Raw genomic sequence first — 22100 nt, 5'->3', positions numbered from 1 at the left:
GAAGAACTTGTGCAGTTGGTTTATAATGAAACATCAATTCTCCACAGGACTTGGCATTCAGAAGTGCTGGGATCAATCACAGTTAAACAATCTGAGCTGGCAGGCCGGGCCGGTCTTGCCATTTTTTTTTCCTTTTTAAAGTGACGTGACAGAGAATATGTAGGTGTTATTCACAGTTTGATCAATTGGCATTAGCTTATCCTTAACTGTCAGAAAAGTATCAGTCAAGGATAGAAACATCAGAGCCATTTTTCAGACCAGACAGTGTGCCAAGTGTGTGTGTGTGTGTGTAAGTAAGTAGGGGTTAATAATGCTCAGTCATTTTCTTAATGTCTCATTCACCCTGCCTCAGGCACTGGAGCTTGATAAAGGTCAAGACTACTGGTGGTTACATGTCGTCTTCCCTTATTTCATTCTCCTCACTGCACGGCAGGGAGGAGGGGAAGGAGAAGAAAAGTAAAGTCCAAAGCCAGTCGGTGATGCTGCTGATCTGCGTCTCTCCAGTTTCAGAACCAGGATAAAGAGATTTAATAGGGAGACAGTGGGGAGACAGGGGAGGCTGGCTCAGTCAGTGAAGAAGGGATGAAAATATTAAATTGTTAGATAGCGATAGAAGGACGGGGAGTGAGAAGAGAGGAAAATGGGGAGGGAGAGAAAAGAGAGCTAGAATAGTAGAGAGTAGATTACAGGGCTTCCAAGCAGGACTGGAAGCTAGACTTGGCTGCACTTCAGCTACACTCTGCACACTTCAGCTCAAGTGTGCGTCCATTAGTGCAGTCCCATTGCACTCAGAAAGCCGTGCACTCTGAGATGCAACACACACATATGCACACAGTCATTCACAAACAGTACATTTCTTATATACTGTTCTTACATGCAAAGTCCTACAGACATGCATCATAGTTAGCTTACAGTAGCTTTGGCCTCACACACACATTTAAGCCCCTCCTGCCAAAAAAGCTATACTGACCTGGTCTTGGTCATCTTTGCCCTCCCACTCACTTTCTCCCTTTCTTACTCTCTCTCTCTCTCTCTCTCTCTCTCTCTCTCTCTCTCTCACACACACACACACACACTCTCTCTCACACACACACACACACACACCATGTTCGCGATCCCTTCACTAGCCACCAGATTGCTTCCCGTCAAAATAAATAATTAAATGCGTGCAATAACAGCTTCCGAAAAAAGATCCCTCAATTAGTGCAAAATGGGTAAATGGCGTGGGGTAGGAGTGGTGGGTAGGAGTGGTGGGTGGGAGGGGTGGTGTTGCGGGAACACACACAGACACACATACACACTGTTACACGTACACACAATCTATTACATAAGGCAAACCATGACCCAAGAAGGTTTTTACGCCGTTGTGCAATGGTAATTTGCCCCTTCCCTTTAGCAATCAGCTTAGTGAAGTCTTTTCTCAAATCCTTACAAGTGATCCTTGCCCAAAGACCGGCTGGGGAGAGATCTAGATGAGTGGCAAGGAGGTGCAAGAGGGGGCAGCTGAGGGGATGGCATTGTGGTCAGGGTTTCATGTGTGCAAATGCACCTTTGAGCTCTCGTCTTTCCTATATCTCTAAACACCTCTCCAAAATTCCGAATGTCTTATAGGAGAGAAAAAATAAACAAATAAATAAAATAAAATTGGTGGAAGCCATTCCCCTTTCTTTTGTTTGCTGGAGAAAGCGCTTAAAGGTCTAGAAGTTGTTAAGTTCCTGCTTAAATATATCTATGTGTGTTAGTGGTTAATTTAATTAATGTTTTATCGATGAAGGTTTGTATTGTTTCGAACTGTTTAGCATATTAAATGAAAACATCGAGGGGGTGGGGGTGGGGGAGGGAATCACATTAATTGCACCCAAAGACTAAAGGGTGGCATTTAAATGTCTTACTTTATCTGTGTTAAATTTGTTCTTCTTTTGCTTAAGAGATTATGGCAAATTTTTACACAATACAAGCTGTATAACTGTTCCTCTTTTATGTACAAATGGTGGCTTGGGGAAAAAAACTCAATTTTGCAGCATAGAATTAATAATCCTTATTTGAAAATGAATGGTGAGACAAAATCTTTATGATAGAGACACTGTTGTACTCTTGTCATTAGCCTGGCTGTAGTGCTAAACTGCATTCTGTGCCAGGCTTGTTAATGTTTCATTGGGGACAAATGTATCACAGAATAGGCCTAATCTGTGTGTGATAAATGCTACGACAGTAAAGCACACAGATGGATGCCTGAACCTGGAAACCTCCTGAATAAGCAAACTAAGGCGAGAATTAACGCTTGTGCCAACATAGCAATCTATATAAAAGTTGTTCTGCTTGTTTAAATGTCAGGCATGTTGATTCTGGTATTCAGTACGGGGCCTTGCAGCACAGGTCGCACACCTGGAGAAATAGAAGAAGATCATAAGGATCATTCTGTCTAAAGAAGGTAAGCGAAGGAAATGATAGAGAGGGAGGCTATTGGCGGGTTATGCAAATGACTGTGGACAAGAAGCGTGCTGACACAAAGTGTCAGAGGAATCGAAGGATTGCTGGCTACACGATGAATAATCTTCTGAATGAAATGGCAAAGGCCTGGTGCAAATACCTGCAAGCGATGAAGCGCTGAGATGCAGTAAAGCAAAAGGGAAAAAGAAGTAAAAATGGGCTCATGTGGAACAGTTGTTTCTCCTTGCTGTGGTTAAGAGTAGGTCAAGTAGCAATGATGCTTAGTGCTAGGAAAAGATCATCTGTGTCATGCAGAGTGGGTGAAAATGGGAGCAATGGGCTGAGATGGAAAGATGTTACTGAAGAAGGGAAGTAGGTGGATAAATCTGGAGCTTGGGAAATGAAAAGCTGCAGCGCACCATGCTTAAGTGAGGGCATGGCCCAAGAGAGATGAGCAGGAATGGAGAGGGTCAATCAGAGATGTAGGGTGAAAGAGGGTAAGATGGGTGGAGGGAAGGAAAGTGACGGGGGAGGGGGGTATGACAGAGAAGGGGGCAGTTCTGGGGTCTTTGTGGTAGGGTGATTGCGTGACAGAGAGGGAAAGTGCACTGCTGTGTGTAATGCTCTCAAGACGGATATAGAGACGCACTGCCCGACTCGCACAGTCACTGCCCCTCTCTCCCCTTTTCTCCTTTGCTCTCCTCCATTCTGCTCCCTCTCTTGCTCCCTCCGTCTCCACTAATGATCCTCGCGTCCTGCCACACTGCAGGGTTGAGTGATGCCCACTGACAGTCGCGCTCAGGCGGAAACGCTGCAGCCCCCTTCCAGGAGTGTCGTGACATAGACACACAAAACATATAGAGGTGTAGCACTGCTTCACATTCATGTAGCAGCCCATTGAAAAATGCTGGCAGATGTGTATTTGTGCCTATTTGAATGAGTATGTGACCAACTCTGTCTCTGCACGCAAGCCCAAGCCTCCCCCAAGTGTTGCTCACGGACATGCACTTGTTATAAATATGCCCTCATCGAGCTGCATCTGTCCTCAGGAATATATATATGATGGATAGACCCGGGCCATCAAGGTAATCACAGGGTAGCTAGCTAGTTAACGATGCAACCAACATGTCTTTGAGCTTGTCAGCTTGATAGCAAATAAACTTGAGATGCCAATACAGACATATGTTGTATAACATAGTTTTTAATCAAGAATTCCCCTGGCTGAACAGGATTTTCCATTTTTTTCTGCAGGTACAGCATCAAGTGTCACACTGCATGGGTAATCCACATTATTTTTGCAAATTTGACAGAACTGATGGAATTAGTGAGACAGAAATTGATTTTTTTTTTAAGGCAAAGTTAAAACATCAGTATCTTTTTAAATCAGCCACTTAAAGTACAGTGAGCATGAGCAGGTTTGTGATGCTGCCAGTTTTCAAATTGGAGTATTTGTCTGTGGTCCAAATTTATGGAAGCGTCCTAGTGAGGTACATAATTGTACAGGATCTATAAAACGTCCGCATATTACACATGGTGGAGGTTGTCTCACTGTCTGCTACCTCAGTGTTGTTCATTTTTAAAAGGAGAAAACATGTGTTGAATCATTACTTTATTTTATTATTGAATGCACTATCCATCACTTCCTAGTCCTTTATATTCCCATACTTCTCAGTGAGAGGCACCTTACATTTTCCCGTTATAATCCAAGCAGAGATCCCTAACTACCATGGAGCGCTTTTGGAATTAGGTCACAGCATCTCATCCCTCTAATTATATGCTGAGAGTCTATGCATGTTAATGCATTGGTGTGCGTCTGTATATGCGTTGACATGGGTGCTCTTAATCTGGGGGCCTAATGGAGAGTCCTGGGAACATGCATTATTTTACATTTCTGCTATTCTTCACATCTTATCGAGATGTCTCCAACATCATTAGGAGAGTAGTCTATGATGAGGATGGGAATATGCTTAGATAAATGTGTTCCCAGTTTAAAACCAGTGGGTCAGATAAAGCCATAAAATCTGCATGCAATGCATTAACATTCAGATGCAACAACCTCCAGCTGAGAGAGTGTTTTAGTCTATGCGCCCCTTGTTCCAAGCAGGTTAAGATTCATTTAAGAGTCAAACCAACCATGTGTGATCTAACTCTAAATTCTCCGTGGATATAAAAGGTATTAAGAGTGAAAGAAGTCTTCACCTTGCTCCTCCACACCCTGTGAATTCATTCCATCCCCTTTCTGTGATGTATCCATGTAGGGGGCCAGGAAAAGCATACCGCTTCTGCAGTTTTAATGTTGAATCATGTTTTTACTTATTTCCGGACGTCTGCGAAAACATGGCAGGGAACGCTGAGGTGTTCCCTGAAAGTATGTGAATCATTTTGAAGTTTAATCCCCAGAAAACGATTGTGCATCAGCTCAACGGAGCGTATGTGCTAAGGGCAAGGGGTAAACAATAGGATAGCACTCGGAGGTGAGACGATGAGAATAAGGAATCATAGTCTGTGTGAACAAGAATGTGTGTGTGTGTGGGAGAGGCAATAAAGGAAAGAAACACTAGCATAGGGCCAGTGTTAATTATATTTTCAGGAGGCTCTTAAAAGGTCATGGCATGCATCTGCACCCCCTCACTAGCCCACACCGCCAAAATTTCACTTTCCCTCCCATCCTCATTTCCCTCCGTCTCCTCCCCATTGCGATCTATCCAGTCATCAGCCCCCCATCTGTGCACATTAGCCATTCATGAACACACTCATTAGGGTGGGAGTTTGAAGCGATTGTGTTCACTAGTCTGCAGCTGGAGCGTGGCGATTAATATTTCAGCGTCTCCCGTCGAGGAGCTGAAAGCAAGTTTGGTCCTCTTAGGCTAGAAAAAGAGAGAGAGTGAGCTTCCATCATATAACCCTCACCCCACACTAAAAAAAAAAGAAAAAAAGGAGCAAACCTTTACCCACCCACCCCCCTCACTGCCCCACTCTCACACAGGCTGTGTACAACTTACAGTATTTTGGCTCCTCTTTTTCCCTTTATTGCATATGTGCTCATTACATACACACACATAAAGCCCAAACTCAAACTGACTTAATTGGTCTCTTTTTGTTTCACAAAAAAGAGGGAGGAGGGGGAGACTTGAATGGAGGAGGGGTAAATCCCTTCTTCTCTTGTCCCCCATCTCCTCGTTCCTCTCAGTTGGACAGGAGTGTCTTTTTCTCATCATCCTTCGTTTCACGTCCTTATGGGTTTACGGTGAAATTGGCCAAGCTTCTGTGTTCGCGAGTTCATTCAGAACAAATCAATAGCCTCCCTCATTCATACTGTACACATGCACTTAAAATATGAGAATTTGAGACAGCCAGGTGCATCATGGGTTACTGGGATGTCAATATTCGAAGCACTGCTTCTGAATACTGAAATCACCCTGACCCTACACCACAGCTCTCCTCTCCTTGATTCCACAAGTATCCTGCTTTAAAGCCATGTTCACATGAGCCTGGATTCATTTTGTGCTTGATTTGAGATCTATTATAAAGCGGTGGTTTCAAATAACAGAAGTGTACCTTTGATAAACTGATAAAACATTTTGTTTTTCATTCAATACTCTGACTCTTAAACTGCAAACACTTGACAGTTCAAGGATTAGTATGTCTTTTTTCCCCCATGAACACGATGTCGGTGCAATCACTTTTACTTTTTCCTTCCTGAGAAAAAGCCCATTGTTCAACACGTTTGAGGACTCAGTATACTGTTACTTAGTGAAAGTCTGGGTGATGTCCACAAGAAGGAAATCAAAGTGGGCTTAATCTGTGGGTTACATTATTGATTTTTTTTTCTTTTTTCAAAGTAGCCTCCTCTATCCTTATGTCCCTGGGACCTAAACTTCAGATATTTATTAACTGGAAAGGGCTCTCATATAAGTATTAAAAAAATGATCCTTATATTTATAATTATGCTACTTGAACCTATTTAAAATGACTTTTGAGCATCTGAACAAAAAAACAAAAAAAAGAACAAAAAATCCCCTAATTCTTAAACATTGTAATATTTTTGTTAAAATGATTGAATTCAAGTGTGAAGTCTGCATATACTACCCTACACAATATTATACTATACATACTGTTGTATATACAAAGAGTATGCATACTTAGATACTCTTTGTTTGGCTGTACAGTGCTATTCTGTACTGTGAAGGACAAAGGGTGTCAGTGAAGGTCAAAGTTTGTTCAGGGGAGACACAGTCGCAGAGAAAATTGTCTCCATACAGCCTTTAACTATCTAAGCCTCTGTGATTTAGATCCCTACCACTCTTCTCTTCCAAATAGGCCCCCATATTCAAGACACTTCTTTTGTGTCTCACCCACCTCTGGCCTCTCAACCCCTCCCCTGTGCAGATAAACTGTGCTTTTCATTCTAAGCATGCAATTCTCATCTTCTTCTCCATATAGGTGTATGAATAAGTGGGGGTCTATGGGCTGTGCGTGAGTAAGTGGAAGTCTGCAGGCTGAAGTGCAGCATGTGGGTAGGCATTCATGGGAAACAGTGGTTGGTGCGCTGCACAGTGATGGCTAATGAAGTTCCTCTGCACCTCATAGCCCTATTAAACTGCTGCCCCCTACCTCTACCCACTTCACCCCCCACCTCTTGCCTTGTTTCTCCCCGAGGGAGAGAGTTGGCAGGGAGCAAGCCGGCTGCTATGGCAACAACAAGGAACCCTCCCTCTCCCACAGGTCTCCTTAGCAACTGGTAGCTTGGCATTGCGGTAATGAGTGTGCCCGGTGTGCCAGGCTTTGTGTCATGTTGGCATGTGTGCGCAATGTACGTGTGTGAGAGAACGAGTGAGTGTGTGTACAGGTGTGTGTGTGCGTGTGTGTTTGAAGACGAACGTGTGGCTGTTGAGTACACTTTGCCAATTTAGGTGAGACTTATAATGTGTGATGAGAAAAAGATATGGAGGCAGTCCTTGCTGAGGATCCCAAAAAAATGTTTTTTTATATTGAAATGTGGCCAAACCTGGCACTTCAGCTGACATGACTCCACTTGTCGTCTTTTTTTCTGTCTGAGTATGCGCCTCTACAGATGTGTGGCTGTGGTCTGGATTTGTGCATTATTTTTCTTCTTCGAGATTGTGGTCATTCTTCTCTATGCTGTGAAATTGAAGCAATTAAAGGGACGATCCGATTAATTTTTCATGCCATGTGCATGGCTGCCTATGAGTTTCCTGCTCTGCTGAAATTAAATTAAATGCTGAGAATGATTTTTATTAAAGTGCGATCAGAGGTGTGCACTGACCTTTAGAATGTAGGAAATGAGATTCTCATTGTTATGAATGAGATTATGTGGAAGCTGAGTGTGGGGAAAAAAAGCCTGGGCCCGCATTGATTCCATTGTTGGCTGACAGTTTCTTTGTATATAGCAGAGGGAGGTTTCAATATAATCAAATCCACACTGTGCCTGTTGGCTATTAAATGGACTGATACACAAATATGGACACACAGGCACTCACATAAATGCAGATTGACTTGCACACACTTGAACGCACGCATATCTTGCAGATCTTGTAAAAAAAAGAGCTGTAAAAGCCTCTCCAGAAACGTGTTGCTCTTTAACAAAAGCATGGCAAGCCCAGTGGAAAATGTTAGTTTGCTCCCTAGACGAGGTGTGAAGTGCGAGCAGGCGGCCGGCCCCACAGGTGGCCCAGCCCTAACACCTGTTGTGTGAATCCTCTGTGGGAGGGTGTGAGCTTTGCCTACCTTGCAGGTCCCAGTGGAAAAACCACACCCATGCTATACTGTGGCACGTGCCCATTTGTGTGCCCACACGGCTCCCCCGTTTCGTGCGTGGGAGTTAGACGTGATGCCCAGATTGTGTCCCCTTTGTGCCCACCGGAAACACTCAGCTGCCCCTGGCATCAGCCGAGCGGATTTTCCGATCTCCTATCCGTGTCTCAGATGCTCTTCTAATCTGTTAGTATCTATTTTTACCCATCAAAGCTGCAGCAGCCCTTCTCTATCCCAAACCCTGCCACCCCAATGCCAACCTTTCCCTCCAGGGTGGGCACGGCTGATGGGTCGCCAGCCATTGGCTGCAATTAGTGCACAGTCAGGCAGGAATCCCCTACCAACTCCATTACATCCCTCTTCACAGCCACTTCCTGATCTGAGGCTACCAGACACACTACAACACACTTGCTTTCCATTTTAAGCCTTTTTATAAATGGCACTCCTGCAGTGTTGTGGAATAATGGGGTCGGGTACAGAGCACCTTTCACAGTGCTTGAATCACTCTACTGTGCAAACTCGGTCTATTCAAGTACAATGGCGGCCAAGGGAATGCACATTTGAATTGTACCTGTTCACATTTGGCGCTTGGATTAAGATAAAGTTCTATTTGTAAAACGATGGCCATTGGCGAGTTGATGAGTTAGCATTTAGCCTTTCCTGTAATGATGATGGAAAAATTGAAACCTGAAGTTTCTGACTCTTCTTACAGTGCATAGCTGTTCGACAAGAAATTACAAAAGCTGCCAATCTTCAGAGATCCCGCAGTGATACACGGAGATAGAAGCAGTTCTTAATCCCAGGTTTATTTCTTCTTCAACAAGGGCTGCAATGTGCCTTGCATGCCAATGCAGTCGTGACCACTGCTGTGGAGGCGATGATGGCATGTGGCAGAGAAGTAACTGTTTCTCACCTCCTAATAAAAGAGACTCCTTTTTAATCTTTTCAATTTGATTGCATTCCAAAACAGGCCTGTCTGCCCATCTGTCTCTCTTAAAGAAGCCTCCTAAAGGGATTTTAATCATCTGACTCTGGGCTTCTCAGGCAAATAGCTACATCTCTCTTTTTCTCTCTCACACACACACACCCGCGCAAACCATTTCCAATTTTCTTTCTTGTACTCACTGTCATAGTCTCACTTGTCTTTTCCTTCTCTCTGACACACCATATCGTCACAGCTTCATTGTGCCATATCTGTGCCGCCATTAGGCCCTTCAGTCGCTCTTCAAGTCCCCCTCAGACACATAAAATTCCCCCAACCCTGTCCCTATTAATCCACATGGCTCTAAATTCTTTATTTCCCTTCAAAGGGACAACGCGAGCCGTGACATCAATCACGGAAAGCGAATATTTAGCTGGCGCTAATTTCCACCAATAGCCTGGAGACAGGCTTAGCTGACAAAACTCATTCCTGCGCTGAACAAAACTGCTTGTGTTGAAACCTCCCCTCCCCCTGATCCCTCCTGCCTTCTGCACAGGCAAAAACAGCATTACAATAAACACAGTTAGCGCTTCTGTTACTCCCCCTTGATTTAGGCTTATCAAATGAATGTGCACCATAGAGGGATACCCTTTGACAATACATAATGGCTCCATTCTGCATGAAATGGTTTGGTAATACCAGTCGAGTGTGGCAAACGGTTTTACCCGGTGCCACTACAAGAACAGCTGCTGTGTTCTTAGCTGGGCAAGCGCACCACACTGCTCCACTCTTGAGGTTGTTTGAATCGGGTGAGTGGTTTCTTTTTGCTGGTTCCCAGACCTCATTCACAGTCCTTAGTTTCTCACTAAGTTCTGTTTGAATGAGTGCACATTCACCACAAGATGGGTCTTATAAACCATTTGACCTGTTTCCTCACTCCTCTGTGAGTGAGCGGGAAAAAACCCTGAGTGGATTCTGATGTTGCCCTAATGGAGGGGGATGGGGAAAGTAGGGGGCATTTTGAGGGCACCCATTTGTGTGGCTTAGAGGGGCCCCTTGTGCTACCGCTATATTCCCGCCCCTTATACCCAGGACCCTTCACCTCCTGCTGTATCCCCCAGCACAGCTGAACCCATGCCAGTCAATCAGGTTATCCCAGATGAATCACTGCATCCAACACAATACCTCCTACCCCCATATTACAGCTACTCCCAATGTTAATGCCTGACTGACATCTTGGGAGTGGCAACAGAGGGATATGTTGGGCATTAAGCCAATTTGTGCAAGTGGGAAAAGACAGCTAACTCACAAGCCTGTGGCGATTTAACATTGTTATATGACCAGTGGGGACATGGAATATTGAGCACCCATATTGGCCTCATATTGCAGGTGGATTGTGTAGTTAGTCAGATGTTGATGTGCGCACTGACAGCCATTAAACGTCATTGATTTTGAGCATTAAGTAGGCCTCTCTAGTCTCTGAATCAAACTGAGTTTGCATGTGGAAGAAAGGAGGGAGAACTGTAGAGCTATTGATTGGTGTTGTGAGATTTCCAAAAGCCAGATGAATGGTTCTTGAAGAGGTTAGGGAAGAGGAACACATAAGGATGTTCCTGCTAGATTTGATTTATAGATTTCTGTATCTGTTATAAAACCAGTTGAACTCCCACCCACAGCTGCTTATTCCACCTGTGCAGGGTGGAAAAAGTGTCAACATGGGAGATTTGCTCGTAAAGAACATAATCTTTTAATCTGAGGACAAAGAGTCCTATCCCGCTGCTTTTGTCTAAATGTCTTAATCAGCTATCAGGTGTTTTGGGCCTTAATGAGAGTTGAACCCAAGCTGATTGTTTCCTTGCAGTCACAAAAGCCTTGTTCACCTTAATTGGCTTTGATTGGTCCATAAACTATCACCCTTAGCCTCTTTTACTTAGTGGCCAAATTAACTCCTTACAGCCTGATTTAGCAGTATTTGATGAGGGTGGATGCTCTTTATATGTCTGTGCAGGTTCTCAGTCAACCAGGTCATGCAATTCTTAATAAAAAGCATGTGGTTTGTGACGTTTCACCTCTCATCCAAGGGCCTCTTCAGTTCTAATAACTGAAAAATAAAAAATAAAGTTTTTGATTATGAAACAAAGAAGTCACATCAGTTCTTATGACTCCATCTTGTTCGTTCCAGCATTATGGTACCAGCACTGGATGTCGCCACATGACCCACTGGTTCATTCATTATTTAGAGCCTTCTCCACTAGCCTCATTGTATTAAAGGCGTATGATTTGAATAGGAAGTAGCGTCCTGAACCCAGGCATGTGATGTGTGTTCCTCTGTCATTGTATGTTTCTGTGGGCTTCATCGGACTGTCTCAGCAAGCCAGGGGGCTGAAAGAGAATTTCCATTTTATGAATATTTAATGCATAATAAAGTTTTCAATTTTATTCTATTCTTTAACCCATAGGGCTAAAGAATGTCACAAAGCCAACCCTCAAGGACAGAGCATAAATTGGAGGTAGTTGATTTGTTGGAGAAATTAAAAATATAGTTAACACCTGCCTCAGAAATCATCCAGTAAAAATACACACAGGAACATTTGGAGTAGTTTTTAACCATATCCTATAAGGTTTTTATTGTGTCCCTGATTCCCACATCAAACTCCCCTTACTTTTTCCTACTATAGGATCATAGCATATCCAAGCTGCCTGCTGTGTATGTGGTAACCTGGCATAGCTCTGTGTGAGACACCCAGCTGGGAGTGCCCCTGAATCAACTTGGGATTAGCCCAGGATTGTCTGGGATTACTCGGGGATGGAGAGGGATTAGCAGTGACTGCCTGTTTCAGGGGCGTGAGGGCCAGAGGCTGGTCAAATTGCCCCTGACTCAGAGAACAGGAGGCAGACAGAACCACACCCACCATGAAACCACCTGCAACCTTTGTAATCTTAAATTCTAGCACACACACAAATACGTGCAAACAGGATGACAGCAAAAAACATGTGGTAGAAAACTATCGAAAGCCAGCAGCCAGTAATGATGATGATGCCGTTGCTGGCCACCATCCGAAATCTCTCAAATCTCTCTAGCAGGTGGATTCATCAGATAAAGAGGGTTTGGGATGATGACAAATCCCTCCAAGTTCAATGGGGCTGCTCTTCCCTCATACGGGGATAAATCGAGATTTGAATCAGACAGGTCACACAGAGTTGTGGCATGAAGTGGTTCAGCTCTCTGAAAGATGCCTCATTTACCACCGGCCGCGATGGAAAGGCATGAATGCTTACATATGTTTTAATTCGGGCATGCACCGGACTTGATGGGGGATGATTTGGAGTGGTATGATAGGTGGATGAGCCAGCCAGGGTGAGACAGGGAGTTGGCGCGGCACGTAGAGAAGCCGTCAGAAGCAGGGAGCGGGCATCCCCTGCGGACTTGCACTGCCAAGATGAAAGGCTGTTTAGTGTTGGAGCAGCAGCATCAAACAGCCGCCTCCTCTTGCATCCTTTCCCCCATCCCCCACTCTCCCTCCATTTCTCTCTCTGACTCTCTTGACTCTTACCACAATATGATATAGTTCTGCCATTGCGCGTTTACCTGGTTGCCATGGTTACCCAGTTCTGGAGGTGTCACAGCGAAATAACCCAAGGAGGCATTCACAGATCACCTGAATTCAGCTCACCTCCCGTTTATATGTTCACCGTCGCAATTTGATTTGTTTCCCTGCCGTGCAATTCGCTCTAAATACAAATAATGTGCAACATAATGAAGATAATGCTGTGAGTACCCCTCAGTCCGAAACAATCCATTGTATATGTATATTTCCAAACTGCAGGAGATGCTTTTTGATTTGATATTGTCCTGCTTGAGCATCTAAATTACTTATGCAGCACAAACAGCAGAATTATAACAACAGATTCCCTGACACTCGGAAATCGCTATTATTCACCAACCCTTGAGATATAAATGATTAAAAAAAAGAAACTATATCCTTTGAATGACCGAGTCACTGGCTAACCCCAACCCATGCCAGTGTAGAGGATAATGGGAAAGTAATTGGTGGCACACTGTATAACTGAAGGCATAGAGATTGAAGCCAGAAGTTGGAAATGACTCACGTTCAAATTGAGACAAGTTGAAATATGAAGCATTTAGTGACAAAAAAGAAATACAGGACTGTGATAAAGAGAGAACAAGGAAGGGAAAGGGAGATAGGCAGTGAAGGTCTGTCAGAGGGTGAGATACATCCATTAGCCTTCCTTCCTCTGGGCTCAATCTTGCGATACATCCCCCCATTCAACCTACGTGAAGGAAAGAGACAGAGCTGGCACTAAGCCAGACTGGCACCAACTTCAAACATACAGTACAGCTAACCTCAGTGGTTTACATCAGGCCAGCTAAAAGCAGAAGTAGAGGAGGACAGATGGATTGATGGAAATGAAAGTGGGAGGATTGACGTACATAGGGAGAATGTCTAAAGTCGGAGTCTTCGGTCATTTCAGGTGGGATAAGACTGACAGGGTGTTGCTTTATGCCAGCTGTAGCTGTTATTTGAGCATGTTTGTGCTTTTCAGTGAGCTCTAAATTTCCTGATTTTAGTCGACTCTGGTTATGTGCATCTAATATTGGGAATGGAAGCGACCTGATAATTTAGGACAATTTTCTGTGACTCATCATGTATGGACCGGATGGTTTATATGCAATACTGACAGCTGTGCTTGTGGTTAAGGTTTTCTTGAACATTGACTTTAATACTTGATGTAATAAAAAATCTTATTTTCATGTATAACTTTTTAATCTAAATCTTATGCACATTTCCCTTATTTGAATTGTTTACATTTTTACATATATAGTAATTGAAATGACATTCATTATATTACAGTTTAGTTTTATATTTTTCTTTCTCTTTTATCTTTCTGCAGAATTCAATCCGACACAACCTGTCCCTTCACACACGCTTCATCCGGGTGCAGAATGAGGGTACAGGGAAGAGTTCCTGGTGGATGCTCAATCCAGATGGAGGAAAAATGGGTAAAGCCCCGCGGAGACGAGCAGTCTCTATGGACAACAGCACAAAATACCTAAAAAGCAAAGGCCGGATCAGAGGCAAGAGGGTTGGCCGCCCTGGGATTGGAGCTGGGTCTGCTAGTGTGGGGCTCCAGAGCTCCCCTGATCATGGCAGCCCTTCACGGAAAGGCCTCCAAGGAGCCGGAGGTGCATCTGGAACAGATGGTGAGTTTGATGCTTGGACAGACCTCCATTCCAGGGCTAGTTCATCAGCGTCTACCCTTAGTGGGCGGTTGTCACCCATCCTCGCAGAGGGAGAACCAGAGGAACCAGAGGAGGGCGGCCTGTCCTGTTCCACCTCCCCTCACCTCTACCCGTCGCCAACTAGTGCACGCTCTCCATCCATGGGTGCTGGAAATCACTGTCCTCCTCTTGAGCAGCTGCCTCAGCTGGCTAACCTGACAGGTGCCATCAGTCTGGATGAGCAGATGATGGAGGATGGTTATCATCATCATCGTTCACAGCAGCAGCAACACCAGCAGCATCAAGCTATTGGCAGACATAAGCACCAAACTGCTGTCTATCACTACAACTCTGGAGTGAAAGGACAGGGCTCCTATGGTTCAAGTGTCTATGGGGCAACAGGCATGGGGATGCTGCGTCACCACTCACCCATGCAGACCATTCAGGAGAACAAACCAGCCAGTTTCTCTGGAACCATGCGGGCATACTCAAGCACTAATGCCCTTCAGAGTCTGCTAACAGGGGGTCCAGCTGGACAGCAATACTGTCCCAAGGACATGATGCTGGGACAGGAGAGGGAAAGCCATTCTCTGATGAATCAAGCTACAAATGGAGTTGGATCCAACCATCACAGCCACCACCCCGGCCTCCACAATGGCCACAGCCACAATGGACTGCATAGTCACAGCTCAACTCATAGCCATAACAGAACTCACAGCCATACTCCCAGTCATAATCACAACAATGTAACCAACCACAACTCACCTCACAGCCTCACTCACAATGGTCACAGCCTCAGCCAGAGCCATAACCACACACCACCCCGGGCTGCTGCCCTGACCCCACGTGGCAGCAGCAATCAGTTGCAGACCTACAACCACAAAGCTCCTTACCTGTACAGCCCCCCGTCACATGCCCACCTTCCTGCTTCTACCACCCTCCCCCCAAATCCAGCAGGCATGCTCGGCATGCCCCAGGACTCGTGCCATGTTGCCACAGCTCCCCACCCACGTCACAACCATTACCCAGACCCACAACACCAAGGCATGAGTAATGGACCGTATCACCATGGCCTCGGGATGGGCAGTGGTACCGCTGGTAGCAACTACCATGGCTATCACCAACCTCACCCCCATGAGAGACTACCAGCTGACCTGGACATTGACATGTTCCATGGCAGCTTAGACTGCGATGTGGAGTCCATCCTCCTCCATGATATCATGGACTCTGGGGAGGAGATGGACTTTAACTTTGACTGCTCCTTAGCCCAAGGTGTGGGCATCGGCATGGGTATGGGAATGGGTGTGACTATGGGTATGGGGATGGGAATGAGTGGACTGGCTGGTCCACAGCAAGCCCATAGCAACCAGAGCTGGGTGCCAGGGTAAAGTCAAGAACAACACGTCTAACCCTCAGAAAGAACGACCCTCCTCATGAAGCACTGTGCTCAACTGTGACATTCCTGATTTGACACAAAGACTATAGGATCCACACTTCCATGTCTCTTTGTTGTCTTGACAATTCCACTGTCATCCCCCCTCCCCCCCCCCCCATTTTTTTTTTTTAAAAGATCCCCCTCTAGTTCATGTCACATTAAGTTTTTCCTCAAATCAACTATACTGTGATGACAATCTCTCAGCTGTGCTTGCCCAACATCGCTTCTCATCTGCCATGAGAACTGAACTCTGAATGCACTTTATTGCAAGTGGGTCACATCTCACGGTGTAATGCCTTCACAGAGCAGCTCAGGCAGAGCTTGGCATGTTTTGTAAGGTGGCTTCAGTATTTGACAAGAACAAATGAGGAATAACAAGCCCTGCTAATAAAGTGTCAGATTTATGAACTGATAAAATTGGAGTCGTTTGCTTATATACTGTCATTTTTAAAGGTTGGGAGAACTGTTTTTGACAAAGAAATTTCTCAGTCACATGTGATTGGAGCCCTGAGTTTTCAAATGTAGTGGTACCTTAAGATCATAGGCATTTCTTATGACTTATTTATACCTCAATTTAATATATTATTTAATGCAATATCCCTCAAGATTGGCTGAAATTCAATTGTACACTAGACTTAAACAGAGGTCTGATCAGAAGCCAGTTCATCACTTGAAAGACATTCACATTCGCTCGTTCATAAGCTCCGCGTAATTATCTTACATCAGCACCCCTGTTGTTTATAGCTATAGTCTTGCACTTTGACTTTTCTCTCGGATGCAACAATTTTTTGTTCGGCTTCTTTGCTATTGGTTCGAGAATATTGTCATCGTGCCGTTAAATGGATTCTATCATTAGTGGCCAGCGCGCAATTTGGTGAATTAAAATGTCATATCACCTTGTCTCACCTGGGCCTCTTGTGCTAGTCTCCCTCTCTCTCCTTCTCTGTCTCCGTCTGCGAGTGGAGACAAAGTGACCATTCCTCACACCAAGCCATTAATGTAGGTTGATTGAAATTCAGCATCTTGCTTTTAATCTCCAAAGTGATGCGGCAGCGATGTGTCATTATTGAGAGGCTAACGTGTTGTCCTCCCATCTCTCACCTCGGCTGTCCGGGCCACCTCTTGCTTCTCCAGCTTAATGCGCCAAGAAAGTGAGACAAAATGGTGATTAACGCCAAGTCACTCTGCCTGCTGTCCTGCTCTGAGAAGGGCCAATGTCACTGGCCACATGCCTGCTCAAAATGGGTAAACAAAAAGAAAAGATGGAGACAAGGATAGAACAAAAGCCTGTTGTTGCAGTGGGATCAATCATCAGCCTTAGTTTCCATTCCTCTTGGATGTGTGCGTCTCAAAACAGGTCATGTACTCCTATTGTAAATCGTTTCCATTGTCTCCATTTAGTTCCCATGTTTTCAGTGCTTATACCCTGCACTTCAAATACTCAAACAGCTGAAAAGGGAGATGTTTAAGGAGAAAACAATCAGCCAATCTCAGTGGCATGAGTCTGTGTCTGATAGGGTTGTAATGCTTCACAGCCATCCGCATCCACTTTTTGTGTGTTTATTCTGTTGTCTTGTAGTTGTTGTTGTACTGTTGAAATTGTAAGGACTGATGAAGACAGTGCTGAAATATCCATAGTGTAAGGGTGGAATCCACTGGCGAAATTATTTTGGTAGCTCAGTATGACCTTCCAAAGCTTCAACAGCGTGCACCCCTCCCGTATGTGCTGTGCTCTGCTCAGTTGTTTCTGCGTTTGTGAGTGGGGGAGTCTGCAGATAATTTCTCACTGGCCTTGAGAGAGAGAAGAAAAGAGGACACCCCTATTCTCTAATTCCCTCAAGGAGACTCTTCGCACTGGGTCTGTACAAAGTACGGCACACAAAGGAAAAGAAGGAGTGTGGGGGTGGGGGTGGGGGGGTGGGGGGTTATTGTTAGAGCCAAAGGTCAAGCATGGCACAGACTATCAGACCCATTATTGAGGTAAATACCTTTATTTCAGGGCTTTTAGCGCACTGGTTCCATTTAATCTCTGAGCGGAAAATGCGTGAAATTTTATAAGCAACTGGGCCTCACAAAGCGGTTATGTTATATCCTATGCTACAGACGTTTATCAATGCCCTGCTATTGGAAAGATAGCTATATATGATGTCTAATTTTCCTCTATTTATTTATGAAAGAGATTGGTCTTTGTCACTCCTAAATGTGGTAATCGTTTGAGTCAACGCCTGTCCCTTCCTCTTCTTGTCTGTTTTTTAAGATGTCACTCCCTCCGACCCTTTTACTGACTTTTATTTTGTACAAAATCTATATATTAAAAAAATTGTATAATAGTTTTTAAAATCTCAAAATAATATCAGTTTTGTTGTCTATTTCTTTTTTTAAAAGAATGTATCTCATCATCTGGTGACTGTTAAATAAATGAAATGCGAAGAAAACAATGTCTCTGTTGTCACATTTGTTTAAATATGACCATGTAGAATATTTTTTTCCCCCACAAAAACACAACCAAGTGAGCTTTTCCTTGCAATTTAGTGAGTCTGAAGGGGAATTTTCCTGAGCTACTTCTGTTTGTCAGTTGCTTTTGTGCAGTAACTGACAAGTCGAATATGTGTGAGCTGCTTGCAAATTCATTTTTTCCTTGTGTTTCCTTATTTTGTTATTAACATACAACTCTTCTCACAATGGGGCGACAACCCCTGTTTGCAGCATTTGACCAGGACACCAAGTCACTGCGTGTGGGAAGTGGACGCCATGAATCAAAAATGGGGGGAAAAATTTTAAAATGACAATTGCAGGGAAGCATCACTTGTGCTAGAGAAGGCGAGAGATAGGGTGAAGGTTTGTGTGTGTGTGTGTGTGTGTGTGTGTGTGTGTGTGTGAGCGAGAGACAGAACGAAAGAGAGAGAGAGAAAGATAGTTCCTGACAGACAAAACAAGGAGGCACCCAGGCAGCCAGACAGAGTTGCCAGGATTGGAGTAATAGGTGTGTGTGCGTGTATGTGTGTGTTTGTGTGTCATAATGCTTGTTATGGCCCACAAAGCAGTATAGGTTGGCCACAGCTGTCCTGGTCCCATTGGAGGCGTTTTCACAGGAGGAGTGTGCAGCGCTACAGCGCCATACTGCCAGGCCCCAAGGGAGCCTCTACCTCTACACATACTCTTTTACACACACACACACACACACTCACACACACAGACATGCACATTCACACACACGAATTTGAAAATACCACAGATTCACACTTTTATACAAAGAAGCACACAGCACAGTTATGAAACCATACACACAGACACATACACACTTAGGCAATTCTCACTTAGATGTACAGTTTTAATTGACTCCACTTGGCAGAGCTTCTCTGGAGGGAAAAATGTGAGAAGTAGAGAGAATGAGAAAAATATAGGTGTGGAGGTGAGGAAGTCAGACAGCTTATATAAAAGCTAAATGTGCAAGAAAAAGGAAAAAAAAACAACGAAAATTATTTAGTTTTAAAACAGCAGTCCAACACAGTCTGGTAACCTTATAGGATGTTTCATAATTTCACAATTAGCCTAAACTGAGTGTGATTGAGTGTAACTAAGACTGAGAACCTGGCAGAAGGCCAGTGTCTCACTGTTCTCTGCATATCTCCTGAGAGGGATGGCGGCTAGGGCAGACAGGAAGGCAGTCCAGTCCAGGTGCGGCGCCTCGGGGAGGTTCTGCTCTTCTGTTCCTCATTATCAGAGAGGGGGAGAGCGAAACTGTGTTAGTGTCATTATTCATCCACTCAGGCATCTGGGAGCAGGTCCTTCCTTACTTGGCGTAGTGATATCGTTGTAGAGACCGCCCTTGGAGCTAAAGGCTGGCTGGGGACACTACTAACTGCTAACAGACAGACCCACCCAGGCAAAGCTCCAGGGTAGAGATGTCCTTGAGTGCTTATGAGGATTCAGCACTTCTCACTTTCTGGCTGAGCTGCAAAGTGAAAAAAAAAGAAAAAGAAAACTGCTATATCTCCAAAATTCAGTTGGTCACTGAAATGATTAATTTTCCACTAGTGTGAAGTTTTATGCGATGCCTCCAAAATAAGACCTATTATTAGCCACCCCAGCCACATCAATTTTATCGTTACCCATTACTAGGACTTCACTTTTCCAAACATGAGTTCAAATTTGTTTGAAAAAAAAAAGGGTCAGTTAATTGATTTATACTTATAACATTTTAGGATGTAGCTAGGCTCCACAAATACATAAAATGATGCATAATTAAAAGGTTAAACTGTCTGAAAGTATACAGATTGCATAACGTGTCGATGAATGATCACAAAGACAGGATTAAAACACTGGTGACATCTTGCTGGTCAGTAGTAGTGTTGTCCTGAAGGTGGCCAAAGATTGTTCAGCAAAAAAAACAAAAAAACAAAAAAACACCTCCAAAAGGTCACCAAACCAACGGTGCTGCTTGCAGAGCTGTTAAACTGAGGGGTAAAACTGATGAAAATTTGAAAGCACAAACCATTAAGTTTTGTTAGCATCATGTTTCACCCCAGACAAAGTGAAGCGCAAGGACAGTTGAAAGGTACAGTGATATTTAAAGGAATTAAAAGGAAGCATTTTGTTTGAAACTGTTGGTAAGTTATAGCCAAAAGCAGTCTTTGTGCTCTGTATTTCTAAGATCCTTCTGAAAGCTATGATTTGCCCTTAAGTTTAAGCACTACTGTAAGACATTTTAGAGACAACCACCATTCAAAGGATCAAAGGTTTGAGACATGGTCCTTTCTCAAAAAAAAAAAAAAAAAAAAAATCGCATTTTTGTCTGTATTGGTTACAGAGAGACAGGAACCAAGAGCATATGCAACAAAGTCTGCTGAATGCTAATGATTAGGCTATAAGATGCCTCAGTACTCAATGTTTTCACAAGGGGGTGATGCCTGAAAGGTTATAATATGCACTGGAAATGTGTATTAGCTGTTACAAGATGCAAGCAGAGGATCAAAGTGTGTAGTCAAAGAACAGGTGTTCACCAAAAAGAGACCTTTCTGGGGCTGAGCAAAGGCAAAAGGTTAGTGTTGTCAGAAGTTCTAAGTAAGTCCTTGGATTTACTACTGAAAGAACAGTTAACAGCTCTGGTCCTGAAGAGACCTGGACAAAAGTAAGACAACATGTTAAAGGTGATAAGGTGGACGTCTTTTAATGCAATAAATATAAAGTCATTTTAGTCCAGCGTGTCTCACAGAAATCATACAATGACTCACCATTTAGTTTTTAGGCTGTATAAACTACATTGCAGAGGGGTCTTTGCATTACTTGGGATGGCTTCAATTTTCCTCATACCGATGTAAACACACCTTTCAGCACCAGCAAACATTAATAACTTGGATTCAGTTGTTGACTAATGTTGGTCCCTGTATTAAAAGACCTGTCAATCAATTTGGGAGTTTTAATGGGACTTTTCAGTGCTTGTGCTTTTGGCTATGGATCTACTTCTTCTTTTATGTTTCAGCAATAACCACAAAGACTAAATCTGTACAGGTAATGAACTTTTTCTTGAAGTAAGTCTCAAGATCAGATATTTTAGGATATCACAGTGTTGACCACCAAATAAACGGCCTCAAGCTAAAAAAATAAATTGAATAGTGTTCTAAGATATCTCAAGACCAATTATCTTGAAACAGCTTGATAACAGTGTTTATCTTTAATGAGAAACAAATGACATCTCATTCTAAAACAGGATATTGTCTTTTCTAAATTCATTTTGGCAGTGTGCAAACTACTTCAACCGTTGCTTGAAGGCTTGTATAAGAAGTCGGCTGCAGTTTGGATTAAATCCAAAAGGATGAATATGAAACATTGTGTGCATAAGAGGTTCCAAAAGTCTTCAAGTAAAGGTTTAATGTGTGGCTTAGAGAGCTGGCAATCTGCATTAAATTTCAAAGTCTAAGATTCCCCTCGCGAGAGTGTCCATAACTAAGATCCTGACTTCCTAAAAGATACAGGATCCCTATCAAGACTTGCTCACCTCTCTATGATTGCTGTAGGGCATGGGTTCAATGATCAGTAAAAAAAAAAAAAAAAGTTTAACAGCAACTTTCCAAGTATACTCTTAAAGACCAATCAAACACACTTGTCCACTCATTTCAGGAACACTTACACAAGTTGTCCCATATCGTCATCAAGCTGGATGATCTGTGTTTCCTTGTTTCTGTGCTAATAGACCTTTTAACACAGCAGATACTTTATTTTGTCTTGTCACAGTATGAAAAGAAATAAATTACAGGCGTAATTAATTATGGCTCAGTTTCATTAAGGTTCCCTGT

General features: G+C 43.6%; 1 protein-coding gene across 1 annotated transcript in view; it reads left to right on the top strand.

Annotated features, from left to right (window-relative positions):
• LOC102798923 (forkhead box protein O6-like) overlaps positions 1-17692 on the top strand; it is a 28283-nt gene extending 10591 nt beyond the window's left edge. Inside the window, exon 2 of the mRNA XM_006791666.3 lies at positions 14042-17692. Coding sequence (XP_006791729.1) covers positions 14042-15757 — 1716 coding nt within the window. The 3' untranslated portion in view covers positions 15758-17692. The remainder of the gene's footprint in view (positions 1-14041) is intronic.
• Positions 17693-22100: the final 4408 nt, after the last annotated feature.

The sequence above is a fragment of the Neolamprologus brichardi genome, chromosome 11, assembly GCF_056152115.1.
Source record: "Neolamprologus brichardi isolate AB-2024 chromosome 11, ASM5615211v1, whole genome shotgun sequence".
Taxonomy (NCBI): Eukaryota; Metazoa; Chordata; class Actinopteri; order Cichliformes; family Cichlidae; genus Neolamprologus; species Neolamprologus brichardi.
This window is presented reverse-complemented; position numbering and strand designations above follow the sequence as displayed.